At 42.0% G+C, this 23,957-nt stretch overlaps 1 protein-coding gene, 13 non-coding genes and 4 pseudogenes across 14 annotated transcripts; 17 read left to right on the plus strand and 1 right to left on the minus strand.

The window, feature by feature from the left end:
• Positions 1-973: 973 nt before the first annotated feature.
• LOC148769198 (uncharacterized) lies at positions 974-1,660 on the minus strand. The gene has a single exon (XM_088820288.1). The coding sequence runs from the start codon at positions 1,658-1,660 to the stop codon at positions 974-976; it is 687 nt and encodes a 228-aa protein (XP_088676414.1).
• A 14,160-nt stretch (positions 1,661-15,820) lies between these two features.
• On the plus strand, positions 15,821-15,951 carry LOC148769199 (5S ribosomal RNA; annotated as a pseudogene).
• A 391-nt stretch (positions 15,952-16,342) lies between these two features.
• On the plus strand, positions 16,343-16,461 carry LOC148769200 (5S ribosomal RNA). Its single transcript, XR_016032696.1, has one exon. It is a non-coding gene; the product is annotated as a 5S ribosomal RNA (ribosomal RNA).
• Positions 16,462-16,855: 394 nt separating this feature from the next.
• LOC148769201 (5S ribosomal RNA) lies at positions 16,856-16,974 on the plus strand. Its single transcript, XR_016032704.1, has one exon. It is a non-coding gene; the product is annotated as a 5S ribosomal RNA (ribosomal RNA).
• A 394-nt stretch (positions 16,975-17,368) lies between these two features.
• On the plus strand, positions 17,369-17,487 carry LOC148769202 (5S ribosomal RNA; annotated as a pseudogene).
• Positions 17,488-17,763: 276 nt separating this feature from the next.
• On the plus strand, positions 17,764-17,882 carry LOC148769203 (5S ribosomal RNA). The gene has a single exon (XR_016032689.1). It is a non-coding gene; the product is annotated as a 5S ribosomal RNA (ribosomal RNA).
• A 390-nt stretch (positions 17,883-18,272) lies between these two features.
• LOC148769204 (5S ribosomal RNA) lies at positions 18,273-18,391 on the plus strand (annotated as a pseudogene).
• Positions 18,392-18,786: 395 nt separating this feature from the next.
• On the plus strand, positions 18,787-18,905 carry LOC148769205 (5S ribosomal RNA). Its single transcript, XR_016032537.1, has one exon. It is a non-coding gene; the product is annotated as a 5S ribosomal RNA (ribosomal RNA).
• A 399-nt stretch (positions 18,906-19,304) lies between these two features.
• Positions 19,305-19,435, plus strand: LOC148769206 (5S ribosomal RNA; annotated as a pseudogene).
• Positions 19,436-19,832: 397 nt separating this feature from the next.
• On the plus strand, positions 19,833-19,951 carry LOC148769207 (5S ribosomal RNA). The gene has a single exon (XR_016032700.1). It is a non-coding gene; the product is annotated as a 5S ribosomal RNA (ribosomal RNA).
• A 392-nt stretch (positions 19,952-20,343) lies between these two features.
• On the plus strand, positions 20,344-20,462 carry LOC148769208 (5S ribosomal RNA). Its single transcript, XR_016032685.1, has one exon. It is a non-coding gene; the product is annotated as a 5S ribosomal RNA (ribosomal RNA).
• A 401-nt stretch (positions 20,463-20,863) lies between these two features.
• Positions 20,864-20,982, plus strand: LOC148769209 (5S ribosomal RNA). Its single transcript, XR_016032697.1, has one exon. It is a non-coding gene; the product is annotated as a 5S ribosomal RNA (ribosomal RNA).
• Positions 20,983-21,373: 391 nt separating this feature from the next.
• LOC148769210 (5S ribosomal RNA) lies at positions 21,374-21,492 on the plus strand. Its single transcript, XR_016032660.1, has one exon. It is a non-coding gene; the product is annotated as a 5S ribosomal RNA (ribosomal RNA).
• Positions 21,493-21,885: 393 nt separating this feature from the next.
• LOC148769211 (5S ribosomal RNA) lies at positions 21,886-22,004 on the plus strand. Its single transcript, XR_016032706.1, has one exon. It is a non-coding gene; the product is annotated as a 5S ribosomal RNA (ribosomal RNA).
• A 393-nt stretch (positions 22,005-22,397) lies between these two features.
• Positions 22,398-22,516, plus strand: LOC148769212 (5S ribosomal RNA). Its single transcript, XR_016032726.1, has one exon. It is a non-coding gene; the product is annotated as a 5S ribosomal RNA (ribosomal RNA).
• Positions 22,517-22,794: 278 nt separating this feature from the next.
• On the plus strand, positions 22,795-22,913 carry LOC148769213 (5S ribosomal RNA). Its single transcript, XR_016032686.1, has one exon. It is a non-coding gene; the product is annotated as a 5S ribosomal RNA (ribosomal RNA).
• A 395-nt stretch (positions 22,914-23,308) lies between these two features.
• On the plus strand, positions 23,309-23,427 carry LOC148769214 (5S ribosomal RNA). Its single transcript, XR_016032690.1, has one exon. It is a non-coding gene; the product is annotated as a 5S ribosomal RNA (ribosomal RNA).
• Positions 23,428-23,817: 390 nt separating this feature from the next.
• On the plus strand, positions 23,818-23,936 carry LOC148769215 (5S ribosomal RNA). Its single transcript, XR_016032714.1, has one exon. It is a non-coding gene; the product is annotated as a 5S ribosomal RNA (ribosomal RNA).
• Positions 23,937-23,957: the final 21 nt, after the last annotated feature.

The following is a 23,957-nucleotide window of genomic DNA, read 5'->3' on the forward strand; positions in this document are numbered from 1 at the left end:
CTTTTGACTTTAGTGGATAACCAATAAAATATCCAGAAATTGTTCTAGGGTCCAATTTCTTTTCATTTGGATTGTATATTCTAGCCTCTGCTGGACAACCCCAAACATGTAAATGTCTTAAACTAGGTTTCCTACCAGTCCACAACTCGTAACGAGTTGTTGGGACTGCCTTACTGGGAACCCGGTTTAAGATATACATAGCGGTTTTCAAGGCTTCATTCCACAATGAAATGGGTACAGTTGAATTACTTAACATACTCCTAACCATATCCATGAGAGTACGATTACGACGTTCAGCAACTCCATTCTGCTGTGGTGTTCCAGGCATTGTGTATTGAGCACAAATACCACGTTTTTCTAAGAATTTAGCAAATGGGCCAGGATTTTGTCCCGACTCATCATATCTACCATAGTATTCCCCACCCCGATCTGATCGTATAACTTTAATTTTTCTATCTAATTGTCTTTCGACTTCCGTAACAAACACCTCAAGCATGTCAACGGCTTGAGATTTTTCATGAATTAGATAGAGATAACCACAACGAGATAGATCATCAATAAATGTGATAAAATACTTTTTTCCACTAAAACATGGAATAGGTAGTGAGCAGATATCTGTATGGATTAACTCAAGAAGCTCTTTACTTCTTGTGGCACCCGTTTTATTGTGTTTGGTTTGCTTACCCTTAATGCAATCAACACACATTTGAAAATCACTAAAGTCTAGATTTTCCAAAATTCCAGTTTTTACCAATCTTTCGATTCTTTCCTTGGAGATGTGCCCCAAACGTTTATGCCACAAGATAGAAGAATTTTCGTTATTTAGGCTTCGCTTTACGCCAACTTCCGAATGAGTGCTTAATAATGATTGTTCAAACTCATGATTCAAAGATATTTTATATAAACTATCACATAAAATACCGGAACCAATTATTATTGAATTAAACATAAAACTGAGTTTTCCACAACCAATTTAAAGCTCATTCAAATTCCACTTATCTTTTTGAGTATTATAGTGGATTTTGAATGGGCCGAACTTTGATGGAAGTGAGTTAAAGATAAATTGTACAAGGAAGGACTCTTCCACTTTCACGCCAAAAGCTCCAAGTTTGGCAGCCTTATCAGTCATATTCAGGATGTGTTCCTGAATTCCCTTATCACCGCCATATTTCATGGTAGTCAATTCAGCCATGAGTGTCCCTGCTAACGACTTGTCCGCTGATTTAAAGCGTTCTTTAATAGCCGTTAACAGTTCCATAGCATTGTCAACCTCAGGAAGAGAATTCTTAATATTATTAGCAACAGTCATTCTAATAAGCATAAGACTAAGCCTATTGGACTTGGTCCAGGCTTCAATTAGGCTAACTTTTTCCTCACTGTTAGCATCCGTTATTTCCCCAGGTTTTTCAGTAAGCAATGCTAGGTCCAAATCCATAACACCCAAGGTGAATTGAATTTGTTCATACCATTCGGAGAAATTTGAGCCACTGAGAGTCTTAATACCAGAAGCATGCGAGTACAACGAAGTAGGAATAGCAACTGGAATAAATATAGCAAATATAATAAGGTAAAGATAAAAGGATGCTCGAATAAGGCCTTGAGTCAAGTAAGATGAACTATCGATATCACTACAAGTTCGCCTTTGGGTGAAATACAACATACCTATTGTTCACTCTATGTTGGTGTAAAAAATCTTTTATAACACCTAATTAGGGTCTAACATAATTTGTCTCACTCGTCAATTATTCATGTTACCTTTAGGTAAACAATTCTAATTGCTAAGTAATACAAATTATGATACCCTACCCAGTTCATAATTAATTAAAATCGACTATCCTTTGAGCTAGTCTCAATTTCTTAATTATGACTGCAATTTGAGAATATTATAATCTTTAATATCATGTAAATGATTAAACTTTCATATAGTTTTTATATTTATTAGATTTTACTAATCTTGGTCACTTTAGCAACTACAAGATTAGTAAATTTCATAAATATGAAACTAATAATATTCTCATTATTTTAATTTGAGTGATACCTTTAATTGCAAATTAGTCATGAAATAAATAATCATAACAGTAACAAATCATTTTGCAAAAGAAAAATTTACTGCATATGAGATACGTTAAAGAATGCATGTACTTGACAGAATACACACAATTCATGTATTTACCACACACATATCACGTGACAATTCATACAACAGCATATATATATCCGTGCATTGATATAATAACAAATATTAAATAAATATTTGTAATACGCAAAACCATTAGAACCCATGAAAGATACAGTAGTAGTAAACTTCGAATTTGTAAAAGAATCCAGTGTGACCCACGAATAATAATAAATACGTAAATATGTTTATTTCAAAATATTTCTTTAATCTTTAATCTCACGTAATAGCTAATATGCTCTCATTCATCAGTATATACTCAATCTGATAAGAATTTAACATTTATCATAAAAGCAAATTTCCAACAGAGTTAAATCAATTTATTTGGTCGACGTCAAATTAAAACTCAATTTTTAATTTCATAAAATCATATAGTCGTAAGATTGACATAAAACAAATTTTGAGTTCTAAGATGAATCGATTTCAAAACCCTGCTCTGATACCAATTGAAAGACTTTTATTTAATTTTATGCGCAAAACTTTAATCACAGAATCTTGAAATCAAATTCATCTTAAGAATATAATCTACGTAATAGAGATTATCGATATACCGTTCGCCATGGATTCCGATAGAGATGATGAACGATAGCAATCTACAAGCCGAGCCTAGCCAGGCCTCCTTCGAATCTCCTTGAGAACTTTATTCGTAGCACACCTTCTTCTCTCTATCTCTCTCAAATCACAACTCACTAAATATTCTGTAAGTGATGGAATTCTCAATTGCGTCTGATGGTTGAGGAGAAGAGTTGTGGCTGCTTTTATAGACGAGAGAAGAGGGCCACGATTGATTTGTAACGGCAGAAGACAAATCCCACCCATCATGGTCTTTTATTGCCTTCAACGTTACAAATCAATTACCATGCATAAAATCACCTTAATACCATGATTTGAATTACCCACAATTTAATTAATTAAAATTAAGATTAGTGGACCAAAAAATAAAACGTTTTAAAACGTAAACTAACACTACATTCTCACTAAACAGTCTTTTCGGTTCGAGAATAAATCAGAGTTCAAAAAGGTTATTTTGGTGAATAATTTGAAGTTTTTCTAACGAAGGCATGAACATGGCAAACTACGGAACTCACTATATGAAAGTAGAATTTAAGTACGATTCATAATAAAAATGAGTTCAAAAGTACGAAAGGGAAATATTACGGTTTAGGGTTACACCACCAAAAGAAAATAACCAAAAGTCTAGCATCGTTCATAGGTCCTCGTACGTCTTCCAAAACTCCGGGCAAGACCTCGATCCACTACTCGATCCATCCCGGTTGAGGATTACTACTACCTGCAATTAAAAGGCATCTATATGAGCTATAAAGCTCAGTAAGAAATCCGAGTATTATCGAACTTTGGAAATACGTTATATATAATATATAGTATTGTATACCCGTTCTTACCCACAATCCGCACACAACACAAGGCAATCGATCAAGTCACATATCTCACGAAAATACATCATTTAACAAAATCACGAAATTATGCAAAATGACTAAAATGCCCTTTTTGTGAAAATCATGAAAAACACGTTTTTCGGTTTATCGGATCCGTGAAAGATTAATTTATGTACCGGATAATAAACTTGTTACGAGCCCGTTTTCACTAAGTGGAATCAAACCACTACCACATCATCCTAGTTGGATATCGGCCCACTATATCCGAGTTGTTTATTACCCGATATTCCATTAATCTTTCAAAAAAAATCATTTAATGCAACTTTTCGAAATAATGTTATAACCCACACATGACATCACAAATATCAATCAAGTGCCACAAATTTACACAATTATCACAATTTACCACATATTTGTAATTTAGGCAAAAATCCCAAATTCACACACACAACCACACACGGCTCACACACCATGCACAATCAGCACCCACACATTCACACATTTTCAGCACACACACATGCACAATCAACACATTAAACCTCACTAATTACTCATCAAAGCAAGCTTAAGAACAAATACCTTTTTACCTTCATTTAATGGACTTATTACCACATCTAGGTAATAATCCATTTCAATCATTTCCCACAGCAATTAAACCACATCCAACAGCAATTAAAAGTACAAAACTACCAAAACACATCACTCATAACTATTAAATCAAAACATAAACACTTAAGGCACAAAACATATGTAAATGACATGCAATTATCCAAATTTCGAAATATTAGCAAACTAATTCAAAAAATCTCCAAATTAAATCCTAGAATTCCTAACTGACCTAAATTCCAGATTCTGAAATAAATTTAAATCTTTACAAAGTTTCGAATTTTCTTGAAATTAAAACTAGGAAAATCCCTTTTTCAATTTAAAAATCCAAAACTCTAATATAACTCTAATTGATTTAAAAACTTGTTAGATAAAACTTTTTCCTATCTAATACTTGCTGAAAAACAGATCCAAACTTTAAAAATGAGAGATTTTTCGGAAATTGCAGTTTTGACCCAAAAGTTTCGAAATTTACACATGCAACCACACTAGAAGTTCAAAATCAACTTTTCCATGAAAACCGCTAACAAATCTGAAATTCCACTTTACTAGATGCAGAAAATGAAGTTGAAAAGTTACTTTATGCAGAAATTTTCGGAAATTACATATTTTACCCCAAAATCTCTAGATCTACACATGCAGCCTACTAGAGTTTCAAAATCAACTTTTTCTTACAAAAAATCTTTAAATCCGAAATTTTAGTTCAATAAATGCTGGAAAACAGTTTTGAAAACATTTTTCGGACAGACTTTACAAAAATTACATATTTGGCCCAAACTTTCGAAGATCTACACATGCAACCACAAAAAGTTAAAAATTCATTTTTTCTTGAAAACCCCTTTTTGAAATCTGAAATTTTTAAGGCTTTTGGCCAATAAAAGTTGTAACTAACCACTATCAACATAGATGATGCATGCAAGAACAAGAACTTAACAAGAAACACTTAATTTTCATTTTTCCCCAAAAATCCCTAAATTTTCGAAATCTTTCCCAATCTTTTAAAATTTCATGAAAATCATTTCAATACTATTGATGTCCCTTAATTTCAGCAAGAAATCGAATTTCTTACCTTAATAACCGAAAGAAAAATGAAGGAAAATCGAAGGAAAGTGCTTCAAAGGTTGATGCCAAGCTCTAGCCAAACTACTTTGATTGTGAAAGAGAAGGAGTGGATTTTTAAGAGAGATAATGTGTATTTTTTTCTTTCTCGGTGAATGATGCTGAAGGCTAATCAAAGTCCATGGTTAAATAGGAGACTTGGAAATGATTTTTCATTTTCTTTGAAAAACAAGAGATGAGGTGGAAGAGGATGAAGAATGGAGGTGGTGGTGAGGTCTCGGTGGAATGGGGGAGAGGAAGACAAGTAATGGGGTGATGTGTTGCAAGAAGGAATTAGAAGAGTGTATTTTCATATCTTGAGTGTGGATTAAGGAAATGATCACAAGATGACAAGTGTTAAGTCATGCAAAAAAATCCTACTAATTTTATTTATTTAAATTAAATCCACTTGCACAACACACACACACATTTCGGATAACACACACACACATAAATAAATATATCATATATATGTAAATATACTCTAACATACAATGCAAGTATTAGTATATATGTATGTATATGTATGCACGTGTATGTATGTACGTATATATATATGTATATATATATTCCACATAATTTTCAAATAATTTATCAAATAAATAACATACGCGATTATTCTCATAAATCACGAAATTCCATAGTATTTCAATTTATGGGAATTTAAATCATATAAATCACACATATAATATCACACGTAATTATTCACGTAAGGAACATAATTAAATTCACGTAATGCATATAATTAATATCACGTAATAGTATTTCCTAAGGGATCTCGAGTTAGAAATATTAATCTCGGGTTAGAAATATTAATCTCGGGTTTTAGGATTTTCGGGTTTTGGAAAGGTGGGGTGTTACAATCTCCCCCCCTTAAAGAAATTTTGTCCCCAAAATTGTTACCTGAACAACTCGGGGTAATGTTCGCGCATTTCTTCTTCTCGTTCCCACGTGGCTTCTTCGGGTGTATGGTTTTGCCAAAGGATCTTAACGAATTTAAGGTCTCGGTTTCGAAGGGTTTTGGTTTTGAAATCAAGTATTTGGGAAGGTTTCTCTTCGTAGGATAGGTTGGGGTTTAGTTCGACCGGTTCGGTTCTCAATATGTGGTCGGGGCTGCGAATGTATTTTCGAAGCATCGAAACGTGAAAGACATTGTGAAAGTTGGATAAGTTGGGTGGTAAGGCTAGTCGGTAGGCGCGAGTACCAATTTTGTCGAGAATTTCGAATGGGCCAATAAATCGCGGTGCTAATTTTCCATTTTTCCCAAATCGCATAATCCCTTTGAAAGGCGCTACTTTTAAGAATACGGAGTCTCCGACTTCGAATTCGAGATCTCTCCTTCGAGTGTTGGCATAGCTTTGTTGTCGATCTTGGGCAATTTGCATTTTCTCTCGGATGTTTTTGATGATATCGACGGTTTGTTGGACTAGGTCGGGCCCAAGAAATTTTCTTTCGCCTATTTCGTCCCAATGGAGTAGGGACCTACACTTGCGGCCGTAAAGAGCTTCGTAAGGTGCCATTCCAATTGACGAGTGAAAGCTATTGTTGTACGCGAATTCGATTAGTGGGAGGCGGAATTCCCAATTTCCTCCGAAGTCGAGAATACAAGCGCGGAGAAGATTTTCTAGGGTTTTGATAGTTCGTTCGGATTGGTCGTCGGTTTGGGGGTGATAGGCGGTACTGAATTTTAATCGCGTTCCGAGGGTTTCGTGCAAACTTTTCCAGAATTTTGACGTGAATCGAGGGTCATGGTCGGAAATAATGGAGACGGGAACACCGTGGAGTCGGACTATCTCGCGGACGTATAGTTCGGTTAGCTTCTCTAAACTAAACGTCGTTCGGGTCGGAAGAAAGTGAGCTGTTTTGGTCAGTCGGTCAACGATCACCCAAATGGCGTCGGATCCTTTTTGGGTCTTCGGAAATCCTTGTACGAAGTCCATTGTGATAGCTTCCCATTTCCATTCCGGAATTAGATTCGATTGAAGGAGACCTCCGGGTCTTTGATGTTCCGCTTTGACTTGTTGGCACACTAGGCACTCTGCTACGAATCGGGCCACGTCTTTCTTCATTCCAGGCCACCAGTAGAGCTTTTTGAGGTCTTGGTACATTTTGGTTTCTCCGGGATGGCAAGTGTACGTGGTTTGGTGAGATTCGGTTAACATGAGTTGGCGAACATTTGGATCATCGGGGACGTAAATGCGATTTTGGAATCGGACGAGACCATCTTTGGAGATTTGAAAGTTGGGATTGGATTCGAGGTTATTGCGGATTTTGAGGTTTTGAGGATCGTTTTGTTGGGCTGATTTGATCGATTCTCCCAAGTTAGGTTGGACTATGAGGGCGTTGATCGATTTGCGGCTAAGCGCGTCGGCGACAACATTTGCTTTGCCGGGGTGGTAGAGTATCTCGCAGTCGTAATCTTTGACTAGTTCGAGCCATCTTCGTTGCCTCATGTTCAAGTCTTTTTGAGTGAAGAAATAATTCAAACTCTTGTGATCGGTGTAGATGGTACACTTTTCACCATAGAGGTAGTGTCGCCAGATTTTGAGTGCGAAAACGACGGCGGCTAATTCGAGATCGTGCGTTGGATAATTGCGTTCGTACTCTTTGAGTTGACGTGAGGCGTAGGCAATGACCTTTCCATTTTTCATAAGTACAGCGCCTAGACCTAATTTCGAGGCATCGCTGTAGACTATGAATTCTCCGACTTTCTCTGGTAGTGCGAGAATTGGTGCCGATGTGAGTCGAGCCTTTAATTCGGTGAAACTGGCGTCGCATTCGGGTGTCCACTGGTACTTGACGTCCTTTCGAGTCAATCGGGTGAGTGGAGAGGCAAGCTTTGAGAAATCCTTCACGAATTTGCGGTAGTAGCCGGCTAGTCCAAGGAAACTTCGGATTTCCTTTGCGTTCTTCGGAATTGACCAATTTGACACGGCTTCTATTTTGCTGGGGTCGACGGAGATTCCTTGTTCTGAAACAATGTGACCAAGGAAAGTCACACTCGAAAGCCAGAACTCGCATTTACTGAACTTGGCGTATAGTTGATGCGATCGGAGGGTTTGGAGTACGGTACGAAGGTGAGACATATGATCTTCTTGAGTTTTGGAGTAGATGAGAATGTCGTCGATAAAGACAATCACGAACTGGTCCAAGTATTGATGAAAGACTCGGTTCATAAGGTCCATGAAAGCTGCGGGGGCGTTGGTTAGACCGAAGGGCATGACAACGAATTCATAATGGCCGTATCGGGTTCTGAAAGCTGTTTTGGGGATATCGGATTCTTTGATTTTGAGTTGGTGATAGCCGGATCGGAGATCGATTTTCGAGAAGACCGATGAGCCTTGAAGTTGGTCGAAGAGATCATCGATTCGAGGAAGAGGGTATTTATTCTTGATTGTGACGTTGTTGAGTTCACGGTAATCGATGCAAAGGCGGAGGGATCCGTCTTTCTTTTTGACAAAGAGAACCGGTGCACCCCACGGGGAATGGCTGGGTCGAACATAGCCTTTTCGAGTAATTCTTGGACTTGATCTTTCAGGTCCTTCAATTCCATCGGGGCCATACGGTACGGTACTTTGGAAATTGGTGTAGCGCCGAGAATCAGATTGATTTCGAAATCGATTTCTCGATCGGGCGGAAGTCCGGGAATGTCATCGGGAAATACGTCGGGAAATTCTTGGACAGCTCGAATGTCGGAAATTTGGGCTTTGGGATCGGACTTGGATTTTAGAATGTCCACTAAGTAGCCGGAATGGCCTTTGTGAATGAGTTTGACTGCTTTGATCGCGGATATGATTGGAATCGAGGGTTTGGGTTGACTTCGAAATTTTAGGGTTTCGCCGTTCGGGAGAGGAAAAATGACCGTTTTTGAGGCACAGCCGATTTGGGCTTTGAATTTGGTTAACCAATCCATGCCTAGTATAACTTTGAAGTTTTGGATCGGTAGGAGGATTAGGTCGAAATTCATAGTTTGAGTATGAACTCGGATTGGGCAATTGATTATGACAAGGTTAGAGCACATTTCTTCGCCAGAGGGAATGAGAATTCGGTATTCGTAATTTAATCGGTTCGGTTCGAGATTTAAGTGCGCAATTATGTCTTTCGATATAAAGGAATGCGTAGAGCCGGAATCGATAAGAGCGTAAATGGGTTCTTCGAGGATAAATATAGTACCTGCTATCATAGACGGGTCTTGCTCGATTTGTTCTTGAGTCATGGCGAACACTCGACCGGGGACGTTCGGTGGGGGTTTTGGGCAATCTTTCACCATGTGTCCGGGCTGATGGCATCGAAAGCAACTACTTGTTCCGTGTACGCATTCTCCGGAGTGACTCTTTCCGCACTTTGGGCAGGTTGGCCTTGGCGGCGGTGGCGGTGGCCTGGTTGGTTGGCGAATGGGCTGCGTTCATTTTCCTCGGAATGGGCGGTTGCCAAAATTGTTCTTTTTCCATGGTCGTTGATTATTTCCTTGTGGTCGGCGGCTGTTTTGAATGTCTCGTTCGTCTTGGGCAGCCATGAGTGCTTTGTCTACGAGTTGGCGGAAAGTTGAGGCGTCGGACATACGAATGTCTCTACGGATTTCTGGTTGGAGGCCACGAATGAAATGGTTCTTCTTTTCTTCGGCGTCTCGAGCGATGAATGGGGCGTAGAGGCAGCCACGTTCGAAACGGCGGATGTACTCGATCATCGGTAAGTCGCCTTGTCAGAGTTCGAGAAATTCTTTGAGTTTGTGGGCTCGCACGTCTTTCGAGAAATATTTTTCAAAGAATTGGACTTTGAAATCAGTCCATGGCAGAGTTTCGAGGTTTGTTCCTTCCTTGATTCCTTCCCACCAGTGACGAGCTTCGTTTCGTAGGAGGAATATGGCGCAGTGCACGCGGTCGCGGTCGGTCATTTGCATGTAGTCGTAGATGACTTCGAGAGATTTGATCCACTCTTCGGCTATGGTGGGGTCGGTTCCACCGTGAAATTCGGATGGGTTCATTAGGAGGAATCGTTCGTATATGGCTTGAGGCGCATTATTTTGAGGCGGGTTTGGTTACGTTGGAGAAGTTGTTCGATTTGAGGCGGGGTTTGGTTCCTCGTGTTGCACCCCCACCCCACCTTTTTGTAGTTTATTTTCTCGTCTCACCTCCCGTTTTCTAGTAGCTTTTCGTTTTTTTTTTTTTTTTTTTTTGACAGCGATGAGCATCTAATGCATACCTCAGCGCGAGCAATGTGGGGCCGGTCGGATCGATCGAACGAGCTGATTGCACCGATAAACGCGTCGATCGCGTCTAATAGTGGCGGAAGCTGGGCTAAACGGCCTCTTTTCACTGCGAGCGCGGGGTCAATGGGGCTTCGCCTAATTGACACGCCGACGGCGTCTGAAAGAGCTTCGCGTGCTGTTGGGTGCTAAATACCAACACGCAAGTGCACGTATCGCAAACAAGTAATAAAGTGGACTCGTGAGAGTCGGATGTCGATCCCACAGGGAATACGCAAATTACCTAATCCTAAGTACCAAATTCTAACAATTATGATTTTTATCCAGCCTACGCAAGTTTGTCAAATTAAATCAATTAAACAACTAAACTAATTAAGAAAGCAAATAACACGGGAAAATATCAATTAAAGCGGACCTAGGATTTTATCTTCCCCCTATGCAAGAATTGCTCACCCAAAACCCCTCAATTATGAAATATATGATTCATGATTATTAACCCGAGACACTAATTTACTCATAACCCGCTGTCGCGTGTATTATGAGTCTATTATTCATAAACGATTCACTATATGTCTATGCAAACCAATTATGAATAAAGCATTAACTAACAAGTCTCGTAAATGGCTACCTAAGGTGATATCTGTATGTCTACGACACCACATGCAATTGACACACTCATTCGGTGAAAACTACTCGAAGGTTCTTATACTTACCGTCTAATTATCAAAATAGCTCTGTCGAGCCAATCCCAATAATCACAGATAAAGCATATAAATTGATCAAGTTCATGCACTAACAATCATAACAAATATAAGAAATAATCATAAAATCATAATTGCATAATCTCAAGAAAACGGGTTCACAATCCCCACATAGGGTTCCAACAAAATCCTAGATTAAAAACTTAGCTACTCATAACGAAAAACATAATAAAAGTAATAAAAGTTATAGATTAAGAAACGCGTGGGCCTGTTTTCAGCCAATTTTCAGCATATTTTTAATTATTTCACTTTTGGCCCATATTTTCTCCAAATTTGCAGTTTTGACCCCAAACTTTTCCAATTCTTCAATTTATACCTAAAATGCAATAAATCAACTTTTTAAGCACCAATTATCATTAAATCACACCAAAAGCTCAAATAAAAAGATACGATAAAGTGTAAAAATATACACTTAACACACCCCCAAACTTGATCTTTTGGTTGTCCTCAAGCAAAAACTAGCAACTTTCACAGCAACACTCTCAACAAATGCCTCTCATCACATAGATTAATGGTCAACTTTCATTTTTTTTCAGAACTTGCAATTATCATGAAAATTCTCAAAAATTTACAAGCTCGTAATTCAAAGATACGTATTCACTCACCATTGCTAAAAACCACAAACCATGCTATCGCTTCAAGTATCCCATATTTGTACATTAAAAATTGAGAAAATTTATACTTACATATTAATATTCAACTCCAAATACTCACCAAATTTCTTTACTCGGCTAGTATCAAATAATTGAGCTATTGGGATCATTGGGACTTCTTGGCTTTCAAATGTTGGGCTTTTTGGTTCGAGGTAGGAGATATGGGTATAGGTGGCTATGCTTCTTGAATTGAGGTGATTACGCCAAATTTTGAAAGATAGGCGTTTGAAACAATGAATTCACCTCTAAGGACTTTAATTAACTCGATTCTTAAGAGTTCAAAAGTCTCCACTTTTGCTCTTAAGATAATGGATCGAGCTTTCAAAACAACTCAACAACTAGTCCTTACTTCCCCTTCTAGTCTCTTCTTCTTCTTTTTCTTTCTGTTTTTTATTATTTTTTTTTCTTATTATATATATATTTTTTTATTTTATTTTTTCCTTTTTTTTTTCTTTTTTTTTCTTTTTTATTTTTTTTTTCCTTTCGAAGAAGAAGAAGTACCTTATAAAAATTTCGACCGAACTCCAAGGGTTAATTTTTCAAAAATCTCCACTTATTCTACCTTATACACATTGGCTAAAAGAAAGAACACCGTTTCTCCAAGGCTCAATCAAGGTTCGAATGATAAAAATTTAAAGGTAGGCTTGAAAGGCACAAACGGTTGAAAGATGGCCCAAATCACTTCCCAAATTGCTCAACAATTTAATATTTCACCTTGTAAATTCATAAGACAAGTTCTAAAACCGAATAGAATATGATATAACATAAATTAACTCAAATTTTAAAACACAAAACTTTCAACCAAAGCAACGCATAATTCGTGATTCCTAACAATGACTCCTTCTTACGACACTTTGAATCAAAAGCTCACCAAAATTCATCACAATCAAGATAAAGCAAACAATTTCATCATTAAACATCAACCATCTTTCATCATCATGATTCATCGAAGCATTTATCTCAAACACATTTTTTTTTTTAAAGCAATAAATAAACTAAAACAACTAAAATAATAAAAAAAATATCATAAGGCATGCAAACTAAAAAATTAAAGCACATAAACAAGTAATTATCCACCCCCAAACTTAAAATTTACATTGCCCTCAATGTAATTAACACGAAGTTTAAGGATAGAATACACCTGATTTAGTCGGAATCGTTGTCTTCGGGGTGTGAGAATTTGTGGAAAGAAATCTGATTTTCCTCTTGCGAAGATGCCCTCTATGTCTCTCGGATGACCGTCCCGATCGCAATTCCGACCTTAAAAATAAGAAATCAAATAAATTATTTAGAATGCATGCCTATGAAAATAAAAATAAAACATAAAATTAAAGAAAAATAGGAAAAACAGTAAAGCTCGGGTTGCCTCCCGAGAAGCGCTAAATTTTAAGTCTTCAGCCAGACTTTGCTTCTTGAAATTGTTATGTCCAATCCAAAGCCTTGTAGATTGCGCATCCATCCATGAGCTCTATCACTTGAATTGCAACCAAGGCATGGATAGCACTGCAATATGTCACGGTCCACCTTAGCTTGTAGTCTTTTTTGGTTGTAATCAATCGGTACGAAGCTAAGATGGGATCTTCATCACCCGCTCCCTCAAATCGGTACACAAAAACCTCACGTCCGCGTATAACCTCCACTTCAAACACATTCGTCTTCTCATCAACCTCTATTGATGCCTTCAAATCTACATTTAGATCAACGACAGGGTCCACAACTAGAATATCTTCAATCATTACATCGATCTCCTTCTTCTCTTGTTCTGAGGCATCTTCATGGTTTAGCTCGATTACCTTCTCAGATTCATCATGCTCAAGTGTCTTCGTAATTTCTATTTCTCTCATATCGACACTATTTTCTGGAGATGGAAGATTTTTCTCACTGCAGGCTTCACCCGAATTTTCTTTGATGTAACCATTGCCGATTTCGTCTGGAATATTTTCAAGAGACTCAGATTTTAATTTGAGCGTCATATCTTCCAGTTGTATTTCCATGTTTTGAAATGATGCTTGAGTGGACTTCATGAATTCGGCAATGAGGGATACCAAATCAACTTGTTCATCAGTGGTCTGCAGCTGCATTGGATAATAATTTTGAAAATCATCGAATTGTGGCTCTCTATGTTGAAACTCGTTCAAATCTTTGTCTTGAAAGCTTTGCTCGTATGTGTTGTTGGTGTAAGTGTCCCAATAACCTCCATTGGCAATTTCGATGAAATTTGTAGCTTTTGGTGATCCCCAACATTGATCGGAATAATGATTTCCACCACATGCTGAACAAAACGGAGGCATATCATAGGTGTTTTGGAGGTATTCGTTAGATGGAAGCCATTCATATCCCGTTTGAGGTGTCCGATCACTGTAACCAGACATGTAACAAAAAAAAAAAAAAAAAAAATTAAATGGCTGAAGTAAGAAAAATTGCTGAAATTTGATATTAGAATAAATAGATAATTTAGTAGTATTCCCCGGCAACGGCGCCAAAAACTTGTTGGGTGCTAAATACCAACACGCAAGTGCACGTATCGCAAACAAGTAATAAAGTGGACTCGTGAGAGTCGGATGTCGATCCCACAGGGAATACGCAAATTACCTAATCCTAAGTACCAAATTCTAACAATTATGATTTTTATCCAGCCTACGCAAGTTTGTCAAATTAAATCAATTAAACAACTAAACTAATTAAGAAAGCAAATAACACGGGAAAATATCAATTAAAGCGGACCTAGGATTTTATCTTCCCCCTATGCAAGAATTGCTCACCCAAAACCCCTCAATTATGAAATATATGATTCATGATTATTAACCCGAGACACTAATTTACTCATAACCCGCTGTCGCGTGTATTATGAGTCTATTATTCATAAACGATTCACTATATGTCTATGCAAACCAATTATGAATAAAGCATTAACTAACAAGTCTCGTAAATGGCTACCTAAGGTGATATCTGTATGTCTACGACACCACATGCAATTGACACACTCATTCGGTGAAAACTACTCGAAGGTTCTTATACTTACCGTCTAATTATCAAAATAGCTCTGTCGAGTCAATCCCAATAATCACAGATAAAGCACATAAATTGATCAAGTTCATGCACTAACAATCATAACAAATATAAGAAATAATCATAAAATCATAATTGCATAATCTCAAGAAAACGGGTTCACAATCCCCACATAGGGTTCCAACAAAATCCTAGATTAAAAACTTAGCTACTCATAACGAAAAACATAATAAAAGTAATAAAAGTTATAGATTAAGAAACGATAGGTGAAAGAAGAATTATGATGAAGAGTTGTCAATTCTCCGTCTTCGATTCTTCGTTCTCTCGCTTCTCTCGCTCCAAGGTTGTGTCCAAAAGTCCTTTGATTCGTGCTTGGTTTTGGCTTAAATAGATGTCCCAACTTGGTAGATGATTCTAGGTTTCCTTGTGTGTTTAAAAGTCCAAAATTGTCTCCAGCGTGATTTGGCACGGCCGCGCGAAAATCAGTGCAATTCTCGCACGGCCGCGCGAGAATCGCCGAACCTTCTGCCCAAATTCAGCATTTGGCACGCCCGTGCCAAAAATAGGCTAATTTTGGCACGGCCGTGCGGGCCTGTTTTCAGCCAATTTTCAGCATATTTTTAATTATTTCACTTTTGGCCCATATTTTCTCCAAATTTGCAGTTTTGACCCCAAACTTTTCCAATTCTTCAATTTATACCTAAAATGCAATAAATCAACTTTTTAAGCACCAATTATCATTAAATCACACCAAAAGCTCAAATAAAAAGATACGATAAAGTGTAAAAATATACACTTAACACGTGCGTATGCAGATCGCCTCGTAACTCATCCCGAGTCAAAAGTTTTCGACGCTTTAAGCCGCTGCGGCGCAAGTTTCTCAACATAAAACCGAATTGCGTGCATAGACTTACGGGTGCGATCATACCAGCACTAATGCAACGGATCCCATCAGAACTCCGAAGTTAAGCGTGCTTGGGCGCGTGCTTGGGCGAGAGTAGTACTAGGATGGGTGACCCCCTGGGAAGTCCTCGTGTTGCACCCCCACCCCACCTTTTTGTAGTTTATTTTCTCGTCTCACCTCCAGTTTTCTAGTAGCTTTTCGTTTTTTTTTTTTTTTTACAGCGATTAGCATCTAATGCATACCTCAGCACGAGCAATGTGGGGCCTGAAGGATCGATCGAACGAGCTGATTGCACCGATAAACGCGTCGATCGCGTCTAATAGTGGCGGAAGCTGGGCTAAACGGCCTCTTTTCACTGCGAGCGTGGGGTCAATGGGGCTTCGCCAAATTGACACTCCGACGGCGTCTGAAAGAGCTTCGCGTGCGTATGCAGATCGCCTCGTAACTCATCCCGAGTCAAAAGTTATCGACGCTTTAAGCCGCTGCGGCGCAAGTTTCTCAACATAAAACCGAATTGCGTGCATAGACGTACGGGTGCGATCATACCAGCACTTATGCACCGGATCCCATCAGAACTCCAAAGTTAAGCGTGCTTGGGCGAGAGTAGTACTAGGATGGGTGACCCCCTGGGAAGTCCTCGTGTTGCAACCCCTTCCATCTTTTTGTAGTTTATTTTCTCGTCTCACCTCCCGTTTTCGAAGTAGCTTTTCGTTTCTTTTTTTTTTTTTTGACAGCGATTTGCATCTAATGCATACCTCAGCGCGAGCATTGTGGGGCCGGTCGGATCGATTGAACGAGCTGATTGCACCGATAAACGCGTCGATCGCGTCTAATAGTTGCGGAAGCTGGGCTAAACGGCCTCTTTTCACTGCGAGCGCGGGGTCAATGGGGCTTCGCCAAATTGACACTCCGACGGCGTCTGAAAGAGCTTCGCGTGTGTATGCAGATCGCCTCGTAACTCATCCCGAGTCAAAAGTTATCGACGCTTTAAGCCGTTGCGGCGCAAGTTTCTCAACATAAAACCGAATTGCGTGCATAGACTTACGGGTGCGATCATACCAGCACTAACGCACCGGATCCCATCATAACTCCGAAGTTAAGCGTGCTTGGGCGAGAGTAGTACTAGGATGGGTCACCCCCTGGGAAGTCCTCGTGTTGCACCCCCTTCCATCTTTTTGTAGTTTATTTTCTCGTCTCACCTCCCGTTTTCTAGTAGCTTTTCGTTTTTTTTTTTTTTTTTTTGACAGCTATGAGCATCTAATGCATACCTCAGCGCGAGCATTGTGGGGCCGGTCGGATCGATCGAACGAGCTGATTGCACCGATAAACGCGTCGATCGCGTCTAATAGTTGCGGAAGCTGGGCTAAACGGCCTCTTTTCACTGCGAGCGCGGGGTCAATGGGGCTTCGCAAAATTGACACGCCGACGGCGTCTGAAAGAGCTTCGCGTGCGTAGGCATATCGCCTCGTAACTCATCCCGAGTCAAAAGTTATCGACGCTTTAAGCCGCTGCGGCGCAAGTTTCTCAACATAAAACCGAATTGCGTGCATAGACTTACCGGTGCGATCATACCAGCACTAATGCACCAGATCCCATCAGAACTCCAAAGTTAAGCGTGCTTTGGCGAGAGTAGTACTAGGATGGGTGACCCCCTTGGAAGTCCTCGTGTTGCACCCCCTTCCATCTTTTTGTAGTTTATTTTCTCGTCTCACCTTCCGTTTTCTAGTAGCTTTTCCTTTTTTTTTTTTTTTTTGACAGCGATGAGCATCTAATGCATACCACAGCGCGAGAAATGTGGGGCCGGTCGGATCGATCGAACGAGCTGATTGCACCGATAAACGCGTGCGTATGCATATCGCCTCATAACTCATCCCGAGTCAAAAGTTATCGACGCTTTAAGCCGCTGCGGCGCAACTTTCTCAACATAAAACCGAATTGCGTGCATAGACTTACGGGTGCGATCATACCAGCACTAACGCACCAGATCCCATCAGAACTCCAAAGTTAAGCGTGCTTGGGCGAGAGTAGTACTAGGATGGGTGACCCCCTGGGAAGTCCTCGTGTTGCACCCCCTTCCATCTTTTTGTAGTTTATTTTCTCGTCTCAATTCCCGTTTTCTAGTAGCTTTTCGTTTCTTTTTTTTTTTTTTGACAGCGATGAGCATCTAATGCATAGCGCGCGAGCAATGTGGGGCCGGTCGGATCGATCGAACGAGCTGATTGCACCGATAAACGCGTCGATCGCGTCTAATAGTGGCGGAAGCTGGTCTAAACGACCTCTTTTCACTGCCAGCGCGGGGTCAATGGGGCTTCGCAAAATTGACACGCCGACGGCGTCTGAAAGAGCTTCGCGTGCGTATGCATATCGCCTAGTAACTCATCCCGAGTCAAAAGTTATCGACGCTTTAAGCCGCTGCGGCGCAAGTTTCTCAACATAAAACCGAATTGCGTGCATAGACTTACCGGTGCGATCATACCAGCACTAATGCACCGGATCCCATTAGAACTCCAAAGTTAAGCGTGCTTTGGCGAGAGTAGTACTAGGATGGGTGACCCCTTGGGAAGTCCTCGTGCTGCACCCCCTTCCATCTTTTTGTAGTTTATTTTCTCGTCTCACCTTCCGTTTTCTAGTTGCTTTTCGTTTCTTTTTTTTTTTTTTTTGACAGCGATGAGCATCTAATGCATACCTCAGCGCGAGAAATGTGGGGCTGGTCGGATCGATCGAACGAGCTGATTGCACCGATAAATGCGTCGATCGCGTCTAATAGTGGCGGAAGCTGGGCTAAACGGCCTCTTTTCACTGCGAGCGCGGGGTCAATGGGGCTTCGCAAAATTGACACGCCGACGGCGTCTGAAAGAGCTTCGCGTGCGTATGCATATCGCCTCGTAACTCATCCCCAGTCAAAAGTTATCGACGCTTTAAGCCGCTGCGGCGCAAGGTTCTCAACATAAAACCGAATTGCGTGCATAGACTTACGGGTGCGATCATACCAGCACTAATGCACCGGATCCCATCAGAACTCCGAAGTTAAGCGTGCTTGGGCGAGAGTAGTACTAGGATGGGTGACCCCCTTGGAAGTCCTCGTGTTGCACCCCCACCCCACATTTTTGTAGTTTATTTTCTCGTCTCACCTCCCGTTTTCTAGTAGCTTTTCGTTTCTTTTTTTTTTTTTTTTTTTGACAGCGATGAGCATCTAATGCATACCTCAGCGCAAGCAATGTGGGGCCGGAAGGATCGATCGAACGAGCTGATTGCACCGATAAACGCGTCGATCGCGTCTAATAGTGGCGGAAGCTGGGCTAAACGGCCTCTTTTCACTGCGAGCGCGGGGTCAATGGGGCTTCGCCAAATTGACACGCCGACGGCGTCTGAAAGAGCTTCGCGTGCGTATGCAGATCGCCTCGTAACTCATCCCGAGTCAAAAGTTTTCGACGCTTTAAGCCGCTGCGGCGCAAGTTTCTCAACATAAAACCGAATTGCGTGCATAGACTTACGGGTGCGATCATACCAGCACTAATGCACCGGATCCCATCAGAACTCCGAAGTTAAGCGTGCTTGGGCGCGTGCTTGGGCGAGAGTAGTACTAGGATGGGTGACCCCCTGGGAAGTCCTCGTGTTGCACCCCCACACCACCTTTTTGTAGTTTATTTTCTCGTCTCACCTCCCGTTTTCTAGTAGCTTTTCGTTTTTTTTTTTTTTTTTTTTTGACAGCGATGAGCATCTAATGCATACCTCAGCGCGAGCAATGTGGGGCCGGTCAGATCGATCGAACGAGCTGATTGCACCGATAAACGCGTCGATCGCGTCTAATAGTGGCGGAAGCTGGGCTAAACGGCCTCTTTTCACTGCGAGCGCGGGGTCAATGGGGATTCGCCAAATTGACACTCCGACGGTGTCTGAAAGAGCTTTGCGTGCGTATGCAGATCGCCTCGTAACTCATCCCGAGTCAAAAGTTATCGACGCTTTAAGCCGCTGCGGCGCAAGTTTCTCAACATAAAACCGAATTGCGTGCATAGACGTACGGGTGCGATCATACCAGCACTAATGCACCGGATCCCATCAGAACTCCAAAGTCAAGCGTGCTTGGGCGAGAGTAGTACTAGGATGGGTGACCCCCTGGGAAGTCCTCGTGTTGCAACCCCTTCCATCTTTTTGTAGTTTATTTTCTCGTCTCATCTCCCGTTTTCGAAGTAGCTTTTCGTTTCGTTTTTTTTTTTGACAGCGATTTGCATCTAATGCATACCTCAGCGCGAGCATTGTGGGGCCGGTCGGATCGATCGAACGAGCTGATTGCACCGATAAACGCGTCGATCGCGTCTAATAGTTGCGGAAGCTGGGCTAAACGGCCTCTTTTCACTGCGAGCGCGCGGTCAATGGGGCTTCGCCTAGTTGGCACACCGACAGCGTCTGAAAGAGCTTCGCGTGCGTATGCAGATCGCCTCGTAAATCATCCCGAGTCAAAAGTTATCGACGCTTTAAGCCGCTGCGGCGTAAGTTTCTCAACATAAAACCGAATTGCGTGCATAGACTTACGGGTGCGATCATACCAGCACTAATGCACCGGATCCCATCAGAACTCCGAAGTTAAGCTTGCTTGGGCGAGAGTAGTACTAGGATGGGTGACCCCCTTGGAAGTCCTCGTGTTGCACCCCCACCCCACATTTTTGTAGTTTATTTTCTCGTCTCACCTCCCGTTTTCTAGTAGCTTTTCGTTTCTTTTTTTTTTTTTTTTTTTTTGACAGCGATGAGCATCTAATGCATACCTCAGCGCGAGCAATGTGGGGCCGGACGGATCGATCGAACGAGCAGATTGCACCGATAAACGCGTCGATCGCGTCTAATAGTGGCGGAAGCTGGGCTAAACGGCCTCTTTTCACTGCGAGCGCGGGTTCAATGGGGCTTCGCAAAATTGACACGCCGACGGCGTCTGAAAGAGCTTCGCGTGCGTAGGCATATCGCCTCGTAACTCATCGCCAGTCAAAAGTTATCGACGCTTTAAGCCGCTGCGGCGCAAGGTTCTCAACATAAAACCGAATTGCGTGCATAGACTTACGGGTGCGATAATACCTGCAATAATGCACCGGATCCCATCAGAACTCCGAAGTTAAGCGTGCTTGGGCGAGAGTAGTACTAGGATGGGTGACCCCCTGCGAAGTCCTCGTGTTGCACCCCCACACCACTTTTTTGTAGTTTATTTTCTCGTCTCACCTCCCGTTTTCTAGTAGCTTTTCGTATTTTTTTTTTTTTGACAGCGATTAGCATCTAATGCATACCTCAGCGCGAGCATTGTGGGGCCGGTCGGATCGATCGAACGAGCAGATTGCACCGATAAACGCGTCGATCGCGTCTAATAGTGGCGGAAGCTGGGCTAAACGGCCTCTTTTCACTGCGAGCGCGGGGTCAATGCGGCTTCGCAAAATTGACACTCCAATGGCGTCTGAAAGAGCTTCGTGTGCGTATGCAGATCGCCTCGTAACTCATCCCGAGTCAAAAGTTATCGACGCTTTAAGCCGCTGCGGCGCAAGTTTCTCAACATAAAACCGAATTGCGTGCGTAGACGTACGGGTGCGATCATACCAGCACTAATGCACCGGATCCCATCAGAACTCCAAAGTTAAGCGTGCTTGGGCGAGAGTAGTACTAGGATGGGTGACCCCCTGGGAAGTCCTCGTGTTGCAACCCCTTCCATCTTTTTGTAGTTTATTTTCTCGTCTCACCTCCCGTTTTCGAAGTAGCTTTTCGTTTCTTTTTTTTTTTTCGACAGCGATTTGCATCTAATGCATACCTCAGCGCGAGCATTGTGGGGCCTGTCGGATCGATCGAACGAGCTGATTATACCGATAAACGCGTCGATCGCGTCTAATAGTTGCGGAAGCTGGGCTAAACGGCCTCTTTTCACTGCGAGCGCGGGGTCAATGGGGCTTCGCCAAATAGACACTCCGACGGCGTCTGAAAGAGCTTCGCGTGCGTATGCAGATCGCCTCGTAACTCATCCCGAGTCAAAAGTTATCGACGCTTTAAGCCGCTGCGGCGCAAGTTTCTCAACATAAAACCGAATTGCGTGCATAGACTTACGGGTGCGATCATACCAGCACTAACGCACCGGATCCCATCATAACTCCGAAGTTAAGCGTGCTTGGGCGAGAGTAGTACTAGGATGGGTCACCCCCTGGGAAGTCCTCGTGTTGCACCCCCTTCCATCTTTTTGTAGTTTATTTTCTCGTCTCACCTCCCGTTTTCTAGTAGCTTTTCGTTTCTTTTTTTTTTTTTTGACAGCTATGAGCATCTAATGCATACCTCAGCGCGAGCATTGTGGGGCCGGTCGGATCGATCGAACGAGCTGATTGCACCGATAAACGCGTCGATCGCGTCTAATAGTTGCGGAAGCTGTGCTAAACGGCCTCTTTTCACTGCGAGCGCGGGGTCAATGGGGCTTCGCAAAATTGACACGCCGACGGCGTCTGAAAGAGCTTCGCGTGCGTAGGCATATCGCCTCGTAACTCATCCCGAGTCAAAAGTTATCGACGCTTTAAGCCGCTGCGGCGCAAGTTTCTCAACATAAAACCGAATTGCGTGCATAGACTTACCGGTGCGATCATACCAGCACTAATACACCGGATCCCATCAGAACTCCAAAGTTAAGCGTGCTTTGGCGAGAGTAGTACTAGGATGGGTGACCCCCTGGGAAGTCCTCGTGTTGCACCCCCTTCCATCTTTTTGTAGTTTATTTTCCCGTCTCACCTTCCGTTTTCTAGTAGCTTTTCGTTTCTTTTTTTTTTTTTTTGACAGCGATGAGCATCTAATGCATACCACAGCGCGAGAAATGTGGGGCCGGTCGGATCGATCGAACGAGCTGATTGCACCGATAAACGCGTGCGTATGCATATCGCCTCGTAACTCATCCCGAGTCAAAAGTTATCGACGCTTTAAGCCACTGCGGCGCAACTTTCTCAACATAAAACCGAATTGCGTGCATAGACTTACGGGTGCGATCGTACCAGCACTAACGCACCGGATCCCATCAGAACTCCAAAGTTAAGCGTGCTTGGGCGAGAGTAGTACTAGGATGGGTGACCCCCTGGGAAGTCCTCGTGTTGCACCCCCTTCCATCTTTTTGTAGTTTATTTTCACGTCTCACCTCCCATTTTCTAGTAGCTTTTCGTTTCTTTTTCTTTTTTTTTTGACAGCTATGAGCATCTAATGCATACCTCAGCGCGAGCAATGTGGGGCCGGTCCGATCGATCGAACGAGCTGATTGCACCGATAAACGCGTCGATCGCGTCTAATAGTGGCGGAAGCTGGGCTAAACGGCCTCTTTTCACTGCGAGCGCGGGGTCAATGGGGATTCGCAAAATTGACACGCCGACGGCGTCTGAAAGAGCTTCGCGTGCGTATGCAAATCGCCTCGTAACTCATCCCGAGTCAAAAGTTATCGACGCTTTAAGCCGTTGCGGCGCAAGTTTCTCAACATAAAACCGAATTGCGTGCATAGACTTACGGGTGCGATCATACCAGCACTAACGCACCAGATCCCATCAGAACTCCAAAGTTAAGCGTGCTTGGGCGAGAGTAGTACTAGGATGGGTGACCCCCTGGGAAGTCCTCGTGTTGCACCCCCTTCCATCTTTTTATAGTTTATTTAACGTCTCACCTCCCGTTTTCTAGTAGCTTTTCGTTTCTTTTTTTTTTTTGACAGCGATGAGCATCTAATGCATACCTCAGCGCGAGCAATGTGGGGCCGGTCGGATCGATCGAACGAGCTGATTGCACCGATAAACGCGTCGATCGCGTCTAATAGTGGCGGAAGCTGGTCTAAACGACCTCTTTTCACTGCGAGCGCGGGGTCAATGGGGCTTCGCAAAATTGACACGCCGACGGCGTCTGAAAGAGCTTCGCGTGCGTATGCATATCACCTAGTAACTCATCCCGAGTCAAAAGTTATCGACGCTTTAAGCCGCTGCGGCGCAAGGTTCTCAACATAAAACCGAATTGCGTGCATAGACTTACGGGTGCGATCATACCAGCACTAATGCACCGGATCCCATCAGAACTGCGAAGTTAAGCGTGCTTGGGCGAGAGTAGTACTAGGATGGGTGACCCCCTTGGAAGTCCTCGTGTTGCACCCCCACCCCACCTTTTTTTAGTTT

This window comes from Erythranthe guttata, chromosome 7 (assembly GCF_056151865.1).
Source record: "Erythranthe guttata isolate IM_541 chromosome 7, IM_541, whole genome shotgun sequence".
NCBI lineage: Eukaryota > Viridiplantae > Streptophyta > Magnoliopsida > Lamiales > Phrymaceae > Erythranthe > Erythranthe guttata.